The sequence below is a fragment of the Crocodylus porosus genome, unplaced genomic scaffold, assembly GCF_001723895.1.
Source record: "Crocodylus porosus isolate Cpor-Errol unplaced genomic scaffold, CroPor_comp1, whole genome shotgun sequence".
NCBI lineage: Eukaryota > Metazoa > Chordata > Crocodylia > Crocodylidae > Crocodylus > Crocodylus porosus.
The window spans coordinates 92,165,943-92,183,147 of NW_017728943.1; the positions used below are offsets into that span (position 1 = coordinate 92,165,943).

Sequence of the window (17,205 nt, forward strand, 5' to 3'; positions counted from 1 at the left end):
CCAGGTTGGTCTGACACGACCTGCCTCTAATGAACCCGTGTTGGTTGCCCCTAAGCATAATCTCCCCTGCTGGTCCCTCGTGGACATGTGCCAGAATAATTCTCTCGAAAAGCTTACCCAGGATCAAGGTAAGACTAACTGGCCTATAGTTCCCTGGGTCCTCCTTCCTCCCTTTTTTGAAAATGGAAACCACATTGGCCCTCTTCTAGTCCTCTGGCATCACATCAGAGCAACATGAGCATTCGTGCCAGGGGTCCCGCAATGACCTCAGCAAATTCCCTCAGCACTCTGGGGTGGAGATCGTCTGGACCAGCTGATTTAAATACATCAGGTCCAGAAGTTCCCTGACTAAATCCTCCCTGACCCATGGCCTAGGTGCGCCTCCCCTGGGGCCTGAGGGGGGCCCAGTGGGGACATTGATCTGGTCCTTGCTCAGAAAAATGGAGGCAAAGAAATCATTAAATAGGTTAGCTTTGTTGTCTGGTGTGACAACCAAATTTCCTAGCATATCTTGCAGGGGCCCACCTTACCCAGTACCTTCTTTTTGCCCCCTATGTATTTAAAAAAGGACTTCTTGTTGTCCTTGATCTGAGTAGCTAGTCCCAGTTCCATCTCTTTGGCCTTCCTGACTGCCCCCCTGCATCCCCGAGCAACCGCAGTATAATACTCCCTGGTGATGGCTCCTGCCTTCCATTGGGTGTACGCCTTCCTTTTAACTAGAAGACATTCCTTGATGCTTTTGGGGAGCCATGGGGGCTTTTGTGACCTCCTGCTCCCTTTGATCTGTGTTGGGATTATCTCCCTTTGGGCTTGGAGGATTGTCTCCTTAAGCAGCAACCACTCTTCTTAGACACCTGGCTCCCCTCCCCTCCGGGACCCCAGTGCTTCCCCAACTATTCACCTTAGCTCATCAAAGCCTGCCCTCCTGAAATCTAGGGCTGCTGCCTTGCTGCAGGCCTTTGCCACCTTGAGCTGGATGGTGAATTCCAGCAGGCAATGATCACTGTCACCCAGGTGATCAAGTCCCCACAGCCCCCACAGCCCCCTCCCCAGGGCATCACCCATGGTCAGCACCAGGTCCAACAAGTCTTCTGCCCTGGTGGGGCTCTGCCCATGGAGGTCCTGCATTTGGGCTAGAAACCTATGTGAGCCATCAGACCTGGCTGACTGCTCTTCCCAGCAGAGTCTGGAAAGTTCAGGTCACCCATGATGACCACGTCCTTTCACCAAACTACCTCTGTGAGCTGACTTAAGAATTCCTGGTCTAGCTCTTCCCTTGGTTGGGTGGTCTTTAGTAGACCCCCACTGTTAAGTCTGTTTTCCCTCAACTGCCTTGTATTCTAACCCAGAGCACTTCAGTGTGCCCCTCCTCTGACTCGGTGCTACCTGATAAGGATGTGTATTCCTCCTTAATGTAGAGTGCCACACCCCTGCCTTTCCTCCCTGTCCTGTCCCTCCTGTACAGCCTATAGCCCTTGATAATCACTGCCTAGTCATGCGTTGGGTCCCACCACATTTTAGTGAACCCCACTATGTCTGGGTTGGTGTCAGCTAGCAGGATGGTAAGTTCCTCCTGCTTGTTTCCCATACTACGAGCATTTGTGTAGAGGCATTTGAGGCCTCCTGTGGATGTGTGCACTGGCCGCCTAATCACAGCATTGCCCTGGCCCCTGTTGCTTACCTGTGTATATGTTCTGCTTGTTGGTCTAGGCCGGGCTATACTTGTGGGTGCTGCTTTGTTTAGCGGTCCAAGCCTTCCTCCACTCTTGTCTTCCCCGTCCCCCAATGAGCCTAATTTAAAGCCCACCGGAGGAGATCTGCCAACCTAGAAAAGAACACATGCTTACCTTTAGGGGAAAGGTGGAGCCCATCCCACCTGAGCATGTCTCTCATCGTGATGTGTGGGTTGTTGTCAAGGAAGCCAAAGCCCACCTCAAGACACCATTCCCAAAGCCACCAGCTGGTCTCTGTGTTGCACATCTCATGCCGTATACCACGTCCGCTCACTGATAGAACAGAAGAGAAAACCACCTATGCACCTACCTCCTGCAGCACGCCCCCCAGAGCATGGTACTCCACCATCAGGTGATCAGAGCTTCTCCTGGCTGCATCATTAGTACCCACATGGATTAGGACCATGAGGTAGTAATCGGTGGGCTGGATCACGGCCTGGATTATCCCTGTCACGTCATGAATCTTTTGATTCATGTCATGAATCTTTGTACAATTGAAAAGATATGGATTAGACCAACAGCCACAGAAACCCAAGTAACCTTTTTGTAAGGTGCTGTTTAAATAGCCAAGAAGAATCCAGATAGCTCCAGAAATCATTTCTTGTTCATAGTCATCCATTTGAAATGAGCTGTTGTCTCTAACAGGTTCATTTAAGAACCTCATACATCCTCAGTACAGTACAACATACCTGCAAACTCATTCTTTTTATGGGTATACTAAAAATCAAGAAAAAGAGCAACTTTTACAGGTGCCCACAGCATAACAATGGAATAAAAATATTTTGAAAAAATAGCCATTTACCTTGATATAAAATCTTTCTTCATGATTCTCATTAGTAAGTGACTGTGTAAGATAAGCATATGCAGTACTGGCTGGTTGTTGAATGTGCATCTTCGTGGTTTGCAAACTCTGACATATAGCCCAGAATGGATTCACTATAACTCTCTAAAACTATGTGGACTTATATGATTAAGAATATAATGTCCTTTAACAGTACAGTTGTCAATGTTGAAGTAGAGATGTAGTGCCCAGATGAAACCTCCTAGTCCTTTTTAGTGCAGTTGCCATGGAGCTAATGAAAGTTTTGATTTTGAACTAGAGTCTCAGAGTATTTTTCTCTTTACCACATTCTGCATATATGCATTATCAGTAGCCAGCTTCCACTTCTCTATGTGCAAAATTATATGTATGTGTACTTGCATCAATAATTTGGAATAAGACATTTGGACAAGTATTGCATACAGGCATTCTTGGGGAAATCCATCTCCTGCCTGCATGCAGAAGTGATAGCAGTTGTATTGGCAAGGTCCAGTGAGTCCAATGTGTTTCTGTGAGTGAAAATGCCAAGACTTGGATGTGTATTGCAGAATCTACCTATTCAAAAGGTCTGTCTGAATGTCTTAATTTTTAAACAGATTTTCCCTTGTGGCAGGCCCCCACCCAACTTACCTTAGTGCGGCAGTCTTGGTGGTTGGACTACAACCAGCACAGCTGCTGCTCCTCAGCCAGAGAGCCAGCCCTTGACTGGAGGATGGCCCAGTGGTTGCGTGGTAAAAAATGGTCTGGTGGCCAGGAACGGAGCTCTGCCCAACACTTAGTTTGAGCCACACTGAGTAATGTTGGGGTTTTTTTTGTGTTAGCATTTGTTCTCTAAGTGTAATGGGTCACAGCAAGCTCCTGTGACACTGAAGTATCATCCCATTGGTGCATCAGACCACCTGCAGCAACATCAAGGAGCAGCCTGGGATTTATGATGATAACACCCAAATGGAAAGGGGTGAGACATAAGGGAGGAGGAGCCAAACAGAAGATGCACCAAGGAGGGTGCTCCTGAGACTGTAAGAACCACTGAGCAACATTACAGAGGTACATATAACACCCAAAGTAGTGATGGGTGAGTAGGCTCAGGGGCAGTCCACCCCCAAGGTGGCGGGGTGAGGGCCTGTCACATCCCTGACAAGGTATCTTTACAAATAAAGCATGTGGTTTTGTGCATAAAAGTGGAGAATGGGTAGAGACCTGGTTGACATTTAGGGCCTTGTTACACATGACATGTTAACCTTCTCAAATGTTGATCAGTGTTAGTGTTAGCTTAAGTTTAAAGTAGGTACACACGCTCAGCCTAAAAACCTTCTCTCACTGTCCCTGAGGTTCACAGCTGTGACTTGCCACTAGAAGGTTGGCGAGCAGGGGCCTGACTAGGAGCTATAGCTGTGAGTTATCCACACAGAACAGGAGGGTGGAAGGAGGAGGGGACATTGAATTCTGGGATGCTGGAGGACTAAAACTTGGGAGGCTGTTCTCTGGGGAATGGTCACATATTCATGGAACATGAGCTGGGATACACAGATCAGAGTTACACCTTCCCTGAATGGGTGTAACTTTAAGATGCCTAAAGAGTAATTAAATCTAGTTTACATGATTTAAATGTATCGACAGTTCAGGGGTTAAGAGGTCCTTAAGCCACCTAAAATTAATGTGTAGCAAAGCCCTTGATAGCTATCTAGAGGAAAATATACAAAGGAAGTAGTGAGGAGAAATGCATTGTCAAACGTAGTTAAGTTTTATTTGGCTCTTGTCTTTGTGCTTCCTGAGAAAATACCAAGAGTGACAGACACTACATCTCAAGTACCATAGGTAATTGGTAAGGACATGAGTAGCTCTTGCTATATCTTCACCAATAAAAAAAATGTGAATTAATTCATAGTAAGAAAATGTGTCAATCTATTGTCAGAAGAACCTGGCTTTGAAGTACAAGAGCCATGTCCCTTCTGCAATAAATGATGTGCCCTCTTTAAAAAGGAATCCACACCTCAAGGTCACAGATATATCAATATTCTCAAAATAACTCCAGGAAATTGTGCAGCACAATCACAAATATCTTTAGAACTGAACTGACATCAGGCCTAGTCATCTCAAGCAGGTCTTGCTCAAGAGGAACAAATGGTGAAATTAATCCTCAGAAGTGCTGAGCACCAAAGACTCTATCTGATGTCACTGGGAATTTCAGATGCATTCATATTAAAATCTCCATTCAGGAGCAGCCCCATCTCTTCCTAATACCCATAGGTCAGATCTCATTTGTCGCATACATTTAAGTCAGAGAGACTTTCAGTGTGGTGAGCAGGATTTGTTCCAATTCTGTAGTCTTAGTTTTGTTCATATCTCACTGTTAGTCTTGTCCATTTCCACTTTTGTTCTAATGTTCCTCTGCCTATCGGAGATCACTTGTACACTAGAGATCCACCTCCTCTTCTCCTTGTGATGGTTTCTGAAGAGATTTTCCTCCACACACTTTAATCCCACCTTCATTAAAAGTTTGTCTCCTTCTTAGAGGTCCTTTCATCCAACCATCTCTAGTTATTTCCAGTTCCTTTTCTCCTTCAGTTATAACAGAGAACAATTCTGAGTTAAATAAAATGTTGTTCACTGTGTGACAAGCTCCAGACCTAGTTACCGCAGTGGTGGTTTCCATGTTACTGGTCTGTGGGTGAGCCGATCAGCACAATACAGCTGGAAGGAGCTCTGCCAGTTGGCCAGGTGCGAGAAGGCTTTGGGCTTAAAGGAAGCCCAGAAGAAGAGCCAAGGAAGAGACAAGTGGAAGCACTGGCAGTGGAGCCAAACACTCTCCCTGTGGCTGGAAGGGACCCAGCACAGCCCTGCAAGGCCAGCATGCCCAGAGGGGCAGCACATATTCATCTCACCACTGGAGCACCCAGGAAGGACCTAGACTCATGCCACAGAGCCAGCAGGGATCTGGTAGCTCTCCCAGGAGTTAAAGTTCCCCAAAAAAGTTTGGATGTCAGGACCACCCAGGCAGCACTGGGGACTCCAGCAGGTGCCAGGTTGATCGCTGCAGCTGGCGAGTTGAGCGGCCCAGACCCAATACCATTCTCTGGTACCTGCGATAACCCACACAAGAATACACAGGTCAGTTTGGGCTGGGAGAGAGCAGCCCAGTGGGCACTGCTGGAGCCTACCGCAGGGGACTGGAAGAATTGTGAGCATCATGCAGGTGCAGAGAGATGCACCTTGAGACATGATAGTACCTGGCTGGGTGGGACTCAGGCCAGAAAGCATGCCCAGCGAGGGGCATCACTGACATAAGAATCTGTGGGAGAAGAGTGCACCAGGCACCGACATACCCCACATGCTGAAGAAAAGCACTTGGCACAGGAGCATTGCTGCCATGCCCACCATACCATCTGACCTATTTTAGTCAAATTATTGTTATGTTATGATATTTTTTTTTGTGGCAGGCAAATAGACCCAGGTGAGACATAGCCCAGGAGGTGGGGCATGCCCATCTGCTGGTGCAGTGGTCGTGAGCCTGTCACACACGGCTAGGGAGAAATGAGTGACCAGACCATATCCATTCTATCCCCCCCAACACATGCACACGCACGCACACACTTTTGAAGAAAGAAAAAGGCATTAGGATTATTTTCATGAAAATACCTCAGAGAAAACAATGTTATAGACTCAACTTTGCTAGCTGGACAAAAAGCAAAAGAGGACAATCACAAATACCATTAGACTAGCTTGGAGCAAGGGTCCAAATACTGATAGTCAAAAGTTCTGCCTCCATTATTGATGTCTTGAGGTAGCCTGAGATCATATTTTTGGTATTGGCGTAGTGCTTGTGGTAGGATATAGGAGTGCACAGCATGACTGAGTACAAAAGGATGCCGAGCTGGTCATATACTGTTACACCTTTCTCTGTCTTCTAATTCTTTTTTGTTAAATTCCATGTATGATGGCATATAGACTTTCTCTTTCAGCTGGCTGCTTGGTTCATACTGGCCTCTAGAGGGAGGCTAAAAAACCAAAATAACTCTAAACTAGGAAGCAGAGGCACTCTTCAGAAGCGATACCAAACAGAAGAGACCGAGACCGGAGACACAGGTAGTCCTGCTTATTATTCTTTGCAGGTCAGTAGTCCTTAATTTAGTGTTTTAGCTATTGTCTAGGTTAAAATAATAGGGGATTTGTATAGTTGGATGTTTAGAAATAGTATTCCTTTAGTGTTTAAAATAGTGGAGTTTAAAGTGTTTACGCTAAACTCTAAAACTGAAACTAGTTACAGCCTGACATTTCCCTTATAAGCATGAAGCTTGAGGTGTAAGTCCTGCACTTGGCACGTTGGTATAAAATTTCCAGTGGAGTTAATGGGAGTTTTGCATGTAGGATCACTCCTTAAATAAATAACTGAGAGAATCAGTCTCACTTTCCCTATCCTGAGGCCTCATACCTGGTGCAGTTGCCCCCTCTTTTCAGAAAAGCCATCATGTTGGGCTTAGTGTTCCCTGTGCAAAAAAGAAAGCCTTTTTACTAGCGTGGGCTGTAGGATATTTTCCTGCCTTGTGTTAATCAGGGGATCTTAGAGCCTAATTCTGCCCTCACTATATGCTTTTTGGACAAAGCCGTAAATCAGCCTAAGCTCACCAAGATGTTTGTAAACCTCCACAACCTGAGCCCAAGTCTGAGCTTTTTCTGGGTCATTCTCACATTTGCAGGTTTTGTTCTGAGAGTTACATATGGCTCTGATTGTGAATATCTTTAAAACATGAGTTTCCAGTGGGAAAGGTGGCATTTTAATAAGTTTGACTCTCTTTTCAGTAACAGGAAATTGCAAAAGAAATGCCAGCTGCCTCAGATAACAAATAAACAGCTTAGCAGTTGGTGGGGAATGACCAGCTGTGTCACTAGTTAAGAGCTGTAAACCTGAGTCTCCCTAAGGAAATCTGAATCCTTTAGGGGAAGGTGATGTCCTTGGTGTTGCTGCTGATACTTTGCCTATATCCCTGGGTCAGATTCTGTCCAAGGCAAATACTTTCTGCAGCTAGGTTAGTTTGTTCATTTTTTTCCATGGGAAAGGTTGCTATGGGATAGCAGGAGATGGCTTCTCCAACAGTCCCCAATCCCCCAAGAGCAGGAGAGTGGTTCTTAGAAGACCTGCTGCAGGTTAGAGCAGTCCGAGTGGAGCTCCTGTGCCCCCGTCTTGTCTCAGTGACAGCACGACACCTACAGAGGGTATGGATGGTATCCTCCACTTGCAGGCTACTGCTTTGTCAAATTCTGGAAGACATGTTTCAGTGATAGGGACATCTTTGACTGGATCAGCAGCAATATATCACCCTCCAGAGGCAGGAAGAGGAGAGTGGCAAGCTGCCTATCTTCCCAACTCTGCCACCACCCCATAGTCTCTCCAGTGTGCTTATGGAAGCACTCTGCAAGGGAAACAGAACATGCAGCACAGCAGGCTTCCCCCACTTGTCTTTCTGCATGCACCCATGGGGGTGCTGCTGGGTTTTGTTACCCTGCACTTGTGGAAGCAGATGGTAGCCAAGCCAGCTACATTACTTTTCTTTTAATTGACTCATTTCTGCGAGGACTAGTATTCTGGATTCTGATTTAGCTGAAGTGTTGATAATGGTTCCAAGCTAGAAAGCACTGTAAGTATCAGTATCTGCAATGTGAATTACAGCTATGTAAAATATAGGAAGGTTTACTGAGGTCTTTAAAATGTATTAGTTTCTTAAAATGGAAATATAAAGTGCACTGGCCAACCAGTATTCACAAGCATGAGCTGATCCAGGATTTGGAAAAGGGGGTGAGAAAGCAGTGATCAGAATTTCAGGGGTGACTACACCCCCTCTCCCAGCTTTCCCCGGCTCCACTGAGGCAGGCAGACTATGCCACAGCAGCTGTGGACTTTTTAAAGACTCGAAATCAGGTAAGAATCTTCCCACCTGCTCTTGGCATCCCCTCCTTTGCCCCCCATGCTCAGTGGCATGTCCTCTCCCTTCCCATTCATCCCCTTAGCCCAGTACTGCCACTGTCTCCAGCTGCTCCAGAGGTGGGGTGAACTCCAGAGCTGCTCCTGCCTGGTCCAGGCCGGTCCATGGGGAGCTGGGCTTAGCCGGAGACAGCAGCAGTGGCAATGGGAAGGTTGCCTTCTCTGAGTCTACCCCCACACTCGTGGGGAACCCCTACAAGGGAATGGGCAGGGAGGAGGACTTGCCACTGCTGCTGTCCAAGAAGTCCCTGGACAGAATATGTTGCTGAACACAGAGGGAAAGGATGCTGGGAGGTGTGGACTTGTTATCTGATTAAGGGGCTTAAAAATAAATCCCTGGCTTCTGTTCCTGCTGCACGGCCTGAAAGAAAGGCCATGAAGCAGGAACTGCACCCCTTTTGGATCCACCCCTGTTCATATGTAATGCCACATTCATGGTCGTTTGTACCAAATGAAAATGGCTTCTAAAGGCATGAATGGTTGTTATTATTACGGTCAGTCTGCAGCAGAAGTAGGACCAGACCTTATCTCCTGGCTCCTAGCACTAATCTTTTTACCCTTTAACATTTTGCTCTGAGGTAGAAAAGGACTTTTTAGCAGCTTTTTCAACGTTCACAGTTATGTAACTTTGAACAAAGGGACTTTGAACTATGAACTTTGAACAAAGTTTCAGTGCCTGCAAACCCACAAATAGCAAAAAAAAAAAAACAAAACAACCCCAACACAACTTGATTCCAAATTTCACTGAATGATTTTGAAACTTTATAGAATTGATCCAATCATCCTAATGTTTTAGGTGGGACAATAGGCAAAGTTCTGTTGGGGGAAAAATCATTATACATATTTCTCCAGCTCTATTGAGTATTGGCTTTCTGTGTTTTTGGGGGTGGGACCTGGAAAAGAGGAGGGAGGTCTATTGTCCTCCCATTTTCCACTGCTTCCCACCACACTCTGAGTATGTGGCAGAGCCACCCAGCATTTGGTGAGTCTTCTGTGAAAGTGGGTGAAATATGAGGCCACATTACGTCTATCTGGCAACACTCCATAAGTCCATCTGTTCTTTTCTCTCATATATTGGTGTACTCACCACTTTGCAGCGAAGGCAGTTAGACTACAAATGGTTAATCTCTCACTACAGTTTTTCAAGCAGTACTTTCTGCCCCATGATAAAACACCAGATAATGTATTCCAGTTGTAAATGTTATTACTATCTGCCTTTTGCTTTTGTTTAGGTGCTGATAGACTGGGCATAACTTACTTTCCTGCCCTCTGTGAAAAGATGTGGTTATTCTTCATTTACATTTTATATTTGTTCCTGAAACCTATAGGAACCATCTATGGCCACAACAATTACACAGAATACCAGCTGGGCAACATGAACATAATTATTTCTGTTCCACATGGTGGAGCAATGGAACCTGAAGACATCCCTGATAGAGATGCTGGTTGTTGGAATGCAAACAGTTCCTCTTGTATCTTCTCTCATGACTGTCCTCCAGGAACCATTCAAGACTTTCAAAAGTGCAAGGTGGCTACAAATCAAGACAGGCATGTCATAGAGGTAGGTCAGACTCTTGCTGAAGAAATCAGAAAGATTACTAAAGGCTTCTTCCCTCATGTGGTTATAAATCATCTCCAGAGATTCAAGATGGATGCTAACAGAGCAAAGGAAGAAGCTACCTTTGGAATTCCCCAAGCAGAAGAGGCCTGGGAAGACTACATGGGGTTTATGAGGTCTGCAAAACTGCACATGACAGAAGGTCTTATTGTGGATATCCATGGTCAAGCACACCCTGAACAATGGATAGAATTAGGCTACACCATTTCAAAAGCATCACTCAATTCAGGGCTATTTTCTGCATCAGACTCTTCTATTCAATATCTTGCCAACCAGCTGGGCAATGTCACTTTTGAATCATTGCTTAGAGGACATAGAAGCCTGGGTAAATTTATTGAAGATCAGAACAAAATGTATGTTTGTGTTCCTTCTCCAACCAATCCTAGTCCAAAAAATGGGAATTATTATAGTGGTGGTTACATAACAAAAACTTTTGGCTCTCGATACTCTGGGACTGTTGATGCCATTCAGATTGAGCTGCCTCAGTGGGTAAGGGACATCAAAGAGAGTCCAAAATTTAGTAAAGCACTAGCAAAGGCTATAATGAATTTCTGGCAAACTAACTACTGCATCCACAGCGGCCATCAGCTTCTGGGATGTTGAAAGAAAAAAAAATTACTTACATTGCATTGGCTATTTTGTAATCCATGGTAATTTATCTGATACACTGGAATATAGATTTCTATCCAACTGACTTTGAATTTAATTGACTCTGAATTCTTTAGAAGTAAAGTAGTGGTCAAGAGGCAACAAAATACAGGATACAAAGGAATGCAATTCTGATGGCAAAGTAATACAGAAAGAAAAAAAATTTGCTAATAGCAACAACTCAGTTATTAAATTAATATTTGTTACCAGATTTGCCCATTACTTTGGGGTGCGCTCATTTATTTGGGATACGTTTCTAGGGTCTTGGTAATTCTATTAATGTGCTGCTTGTGTTACTTGTGTTTCTACACGGAGCTGTATCTCTCTGTTCTGCAAGCCCTCGCCCCCAGTGGAGCTATCTTGCAGGACTCAGTTTCAATGGGGCTGGGTTCCTCCAGTCATCAAATCAGTCATACACACAAAAACACACAGATTAACGTGACACGCCTGACCTGGCCGGGTTGATCAGCATGGACAGGCTGACACCCTCATATGCCAAGAATCAGTTCATTGGAGCAACAATAAACTACAGTCAGACACAGGCACACAGTTTAACAGAATACCTCTGAATCCGGCTGGGTGTCCAGATGACACCCTCATGGGCAAGCATGTAGTTCATTAGGACACGTCTGAGTCAAACTGGGTCAATTAGCCTGTACAAGCTGATCCCCTTATGTGTTTCAAACTCAGCACGTCCCAATCTTTTAGCCTCTTGATGAGCAGACCCCACAGTATTTTTTTGGGCTTCACAGGGATCTTTAGCTTAGGTAAAAGAAGCATTGCTGTAGAGCAAGTGGGGAAGGAGAAGTAGAGAAGGAAAAATATACTCAGTTACACCAGTTTGACTATAAAAGTTATTTATTGCTAAGTATATGCAATATATAATATCACTAGTAGTAATAGGCATGCAAAGGAAAAACAAACACAAACAGTCACAGTATACCCTGGTTTCACTAAGTATTTGGGGAAACTTAGCTCCAGCTTAACTACTACAGTTCAAGTTCAGAAATTTATGCCTAGCAAGAAAAGAGGAAAGAGAGAGAGAGCTGGGATCTCACCAGTCCAAGGCATTCAGGTTGCAAAGCTGACAGGTTAAAGTTCTCAGTACGATCCTTGAAGGGAGATGATTTGCCTCCTTCAGCTGCTCGAAAAGAGAGAGGGTGGTGTCAGCACACACACTGCTGCTTTTTACAGATTTTTATACCCTCAGCTCAGCTTCTTTCAAGCATTCTCAATAGTGTAAATCAAATTGTCTTTTCTATTGACAAGGGGTTATCTGGTTTGGAACATCTCAGGAAACTGATTGATACTCAGGAAACACATAAGGTTAGGGAGTAACCAGATACTTAGGAGCCAGCTTGAAATTCCTATGGATAGTAGATATACTGATGGGATATCTCCTGGTTTCTTCAGAAACAATAGATAGCTTGCAGCATCAGGGTTTTGGATTTTTACTTGTGAACAAGCCTCAGCTTAACATGACTTTTCCAGATCTTACTATAGTCTTTTAACAGACTTAAGGCAATTACTGGAGTGTTCAAAACCTTTGGGAGGGGAGGACTTCCATCAGTCATCCTGAGAAAAGTATGACAACACTTGTGGTCAGGGCTCCAACAGGCGGGATGCTGTGATAAACCCTTTACCATTGTTCAAATGTTGCCCATACCCCCTGACTCGGTGTCTGCCTCAGCATTCCCTGACCCGACAACTGAGTTTTAGCCTATTAAGTTTAAATAGGCCTCCCATAGTGGGACCAGGGAATGTATGGCCAGAGATGCCTATTAAACTTTACTTCTGCTTAGAGGTGTATGTGGGGCAGGGGAGAGGAGGGAAGTCCTTTGTGAATCCAGATTAGAACTGGTCTGATAAGTTTTGAGCTGGGTGTGTGGGTTGATTAGCATTTGGAGCACAGATTTCCCATCATGCAGTGCTCCCCTGCTGCTCTGATCCCAGAATTCATTGCAGTCTCTGCTTCAGGCTTTCTGTTCTCCATCTCTCATGAATGGTAAATGAATGGTCATCTATCTGGTTCCATCTCGGATGCAAATGAGACCTAGGGTAGTTGTCTCACTCTTGTCACCCTTATCTGGAGGGGTTTAGGTGCGTCTCTCACTGTATCTTAATCAGTTTCTGTTTAGGTAGAGGAGGGGAGAGGGGGGATTCTTTGTGAGTCAGACAGTCTGCATCCTATGTCAGGGTTCCCCAAGAACATGGAGCTGAGAGGTAACATACTTGAGAGATTTTACAGCAAAAGGACAACTGGTAGCATCTGTGATGTGAAGGCAGACTGTAGTAAAGGTAATTTATATTTTGCCTACCCCCTTAGTTTAATTATCTTCTCTCGAGGAAGGAATCTTTTTCTGTTCTGTAGTTTAGTTTACTTCAAATTACATTGAACATTGGTGATCTTCAACTTATCTAGTTATTCTCCAGTAAATGAAATGTACAGTAGCTTGGCCAGAATCCTAAGGTCACTGGTCACTTTAGCAAAAAAACTCACACGGGTTTCATCAGTGAAGGACCTACCTCCTTAGCACATGGATATGGAATTCAGCCCCTGAAAGCTTAGTTGTAGAGCAAAGACAGAAAGAATCCATTTATTTCCAGTTCATAGAGAAAACAATCTGTTGTAGAATATACTACTGGATTTTGGTTCAAGATTTTTTTCTGTATGATGCAGTGCATAGAACAGAGATTTTTCGCACCAAAAATAAAGTATTTCTGCCTCTTTTTGTGGTATGGTAATATACATAAATAGGTTTCTCTGCTATTTCCTGTTGAACATCACTTAATTAAATGATATATCAAGCAAAATCTTTTGAATCAAGGGCTATCATTTTGTTCTACATTTTTATAGTACCTCACACACTTTTGGGCTCCTGGTCCATGATTTGGGTTTCTTGGTGCTACTCTAATACGAATAAACAATTAGAGCAGCACATGATTTGGTCTACTGGAAAGTTCTGCAAGTGGCAAAAAATGCTGAGAGCCTGAGCTGTGGCACCATCATAAGGGAGCCAGTACTGCATGGTGTTAATACTTGAATGGAGAACCTCCAAAGAAAGCATCCATACTACAAGCAATGTTGTGTTGCATGTGAGATACTCTCCCCTTTCAGGGCCTGGTCCAATGCTCATTTTAAGTCAATGGGAGTCCGTTTATCCTTAGACTTTATTTAACAATAGATTATTCCCTTAAAGATTACTGTGAATTGTATTATTTTAGGGATGGACTTATAAGTACATTATTTTAATGGGGAATTCCATTAGCAATATATAACAGGTAGAAAAAATAAGGAATTGATATATATGAATAAAATCATGAAATACAGAGAACTTTGAAGGGAAGAAAAAGTTACTAAGGAAAGATCTTTAGCCAGTAGGATTAATGATAATATAAATACATTCTTTAAATCAAATGAAATCCAGCAATGATACAGCTCTGATGCCAGATTAGAAGCAGTCCTATTGTCAGTCATGAAGCAGAAACTATTCAATAGATCTGTTCTGTAATTGGAAAGAAGCAAGGTGATGCACTGATGTTTTCCAGTGATAATGAAACATTTATCTTCCATCAACAGCTAAAGACAATGTTAAATAGTATATTTTTAAATAAGCAGGGCTAGATAGTATGTTTGTAAGAGTATTAATAGGAATTGGCATAGTAGCTTTCTGAACCAAAACCACCAATTATTAGTACAGCACTGAATACTGGAAAAGTCCCAGAGAACTGGAAAAAGCCAGTGTTGTGCCAATAATTTGAAGGGTACTTAGGAGGATGGATACTACAGGATTAGAGACCAACTGCAGGCCTGTGGAAGAGTACAAGGGTGGTGACTAAGCACCCTGGCTAAACTTGACAAACTGGGGATAAAGAGGGAGTCCCAGATATGGACTGCTAATTGGGTGTTATGGAAGCACTCCACACTGTCCTGGGGCACAGGTTGCCTCAGCAGGCAGTCCCAGCATCAAGGTACCTTGTGCCCCAGCCATCTGGGAAGCGGCATGTGGAGACAGGGGGAGCAGGCAGCCTAGATGGCTGGGCTGCCTGCTCCTTCTTTCGAGGCACCCTGCTCTCCAGCCAGCTCAGCACAGGGGTCTGCAGCACACAGAGATGGGGGAGCAGGCACCCCAGGGTCTCTGTGCTCCCTCACCTCCATGTTTATCCTAGAAAATGCAACTTCGGCATGTTTTGAGATTCTTTTTCAGGGTTTGGGGTGTGGTTTTTTTTTGCTACCAGGAAATCTGGGTAGCAAAATTTGCCTTGGCATTGCAAATTAACATTGCCGTGCACAGTTTAATGTGCAACACATGTAGCTTGTGGCACTGCAAAGAAGCTTGTGCAAACTGCACGTGCTTGCACATATGGATCCAGCCTAAAAGGCTATGCCATGCCAGTAACTAATGACAGCCTCCCAAATTATAAGACCAACCAATATCAAGGATGTAGCAAGTGGACGGAGGGTTGGGGGACGAAAGGGGGTAGAGGAGGAAGCTAAGAAGCTGGAAGGAATAGGAGGTAGGGCTGACCACCAGGCGGCATCAGACTTGGCATCATAGCACTGAACCTGCTTACGGGGACTATCTTGGGCAGTAACCCTGAAAAGGGTAGACAGCCAACTGAACTTAAGTTCACCATGTGGAGAGCTAAAAATAAAAGGAGAATTTGAACCTCTGCATGTGAATCATATGTAGAGGGCCACTCTATTGGAACAGTACATTTAATTTTGGTACGTGCATGTCAGGGATACTGACAAATTGGGAAGTGTTTTCAAACAAATTGTTTAAATTATTTATTAATTTAGTTAAGAAGAAAGTTGATTGTGGTTGGGTGAGAGGAAGATTTTTGATAGTAGATAGCTCTCTGAAATAGCATAAAAAATCAGAACATAATCAAGTATTTGAAAGCTGAATCTAGATAAGCTAGGTTAGAGTTGAGGCATCCATTTCTAACAGCGAGGGTTACTAAGCACTGGGAAACTTACCAGACAATATAATAGATCTTCCAGCAGTTGAAGTCTTTAAACAAGACTGGATATCTTTTTGAAGATGTGCTATGCCGTAAACAGAATTATGGTCTTAAATGAAATTACTTGAGGTTCTTTGCCCTGTGTTATATGACTGGTCAAGTGAGGTGATCATAATCATTTTCTCTAGCACTGAAACCTATAAATCTTTTGGTGAAAATGTAAACCCATATCTTATCTCCTCTTGCTTACTGAAGTTCATGTCATCTCCTAAGGACATGAAAGTTAAGTCTGGGATCCCAGCACATTTTTTAATTTGGGAAATTCAATTTTGCCCTAAATTTGTCCACTCTCGACTCTGGATGTGAGATTTTTCACTTAGGATCATTAGCTTTCAAACAGAATTTATCTGACTTTCTCTGGAAAGCACTATTTAAACACAGGAGATCCCTCACAAAGTTGATGCTACAGAGTTGTTGTGTTTTAGTGCCAGAAATAGAAACTCTATAGGGTTCATAAAGCAGTTTAGGATGAAAGGTGCTATATTAATGTAAGGTATGTTTACTTGTCCTAGTTAAAGACTGGAACTTGGTTTTTAGGTAGACATAGAGAATACAACACAAGAATAAACACCTTTTAACATTGCTGTCCTACTGGAGGGGGAAAAGGGGGCTAGAATTATGGTTATAAACAGTGGATAGTTCACGAGCATTTAATATGCCACTGTTTACCACACTCCCTATTCCTCTCAATACAAGAGGATTAATTTTAAAACAAGGTTTCAGAGTCCATTTGTATAATGACAGGGAAGCTATTTGGTAGGTTTCAGGTGATCCTGCAGTGGACTAGCTGAGAGTTGTAATTCACACAAAATCAATTGTGAATAGATAGTTAATACATGCTTACTAATTTATCATCTTCAAATATCAAACTTGATTATAAATAAACAGCCTTTGTGCAAACACAGAACCTGAACATTACTTCTGAGCACCCAAAAAATATGTTCTGCCTCTTTCAAAAACAAGTGTGAACACAGTGCCTGCCCCAAAGAGTTTACACTTTAACTCCAGCACAAGTGAGACTCATAAATAGAAAAAGTCAGGAGGAGAGGAGAAAAGGGACACAATAACAGTACTGTTACTCACTAAGGCACATACATTGCTTAGAAGCATTAGTAATTTTCCTTTGAATATGCCTAGGATATTCTAAAAATGACTTCATAGTGAATACAACAAAATAGATTAAAAAAAAACATTTAGGGCCAAATGTTGAGCTTCCCTATACCTATGCAAATATGGAGTAAAACCAAAGACTTATACGCATGTAAACTAAAGTCATTATCTAGCATACAAAGCTTAAAATCATAGGATAATAGGGCTGAAAGGGTACTTGAGAAATTATCACATTCAACAGAGAAACATCTTTACCTAGGAACCCATC

The 17,205-nt window shown here is 43.5% G+C and overlaps 1 protein-coding gene and 1 long non-coding RNA gene across 4 annotated transcripts; one reads left to right on the top strand and one right to left on the bottom strand.

The window, feature by feature from the left end:
- Window positions 1-2,214: 2,214 nt before the first annotated feature.
- LOC109319944 lies at window positions 2,215-15,878 on the bottom strand. Its single transcript, XR_002103679.1, has 3 exons — window positions 15,866-15,878; window positions 6,448-6,451; window positions 2,215-2,829 (listed from the first exon to the last, which is right to left on the bottom strand). It is a non-coding gene; the product is annotated as an uncharacterized LOC109319944 (long non-coding RNA).
- On the top strand, window positions 3,370-10,897 carry LOC109319943. 3 transcript variants are annotated; one of them, XM_019549800.1, is made up of 4 exons: window positions 3,370-3,572; window positions 6,516-6,665; window positions 7,354-7,580; window positions 9,766-10,897. In XM_019549800.1, exon 4 carries the CDS (start codon window positions 9,813-9,815, stop codon window positions 10,752-10,754), a length of 942 nt encoding a protein of 313 aa, XP_019405345.1. In that variant the 5' UTR covers window positions 3,370-3,572; window positions 6,516-6,665; window positions 7,354-7,580; window positions 9,766-9,812; the 3' UTR covers window positions 10,755-10,897. The 3 variants fall into 3 exon arrangements, with proteins under 3 accessions (XP_019405345.1, XP_019405344.1, XP_019405343.1); XM_019549799.1 differs by lacking the exon at window positions 7,354-7,580 and having other exon boundaries at window positions 6,502-6,665; XM_019549798.1 differs by lacking the exon at window positions 7,354-7,580.
- Window positions 15,879-17,205: the final 1,327 nt, after the last annotated feature.

Coding starts and splice junctions, on each gene's coding strand:
- LOC109319943 (XM_019549799.1), top strand. CDS start 9,813: ATGTGGTTATTCTTCATTTACATTTTATATTTGTTCCTGAAACCTATA.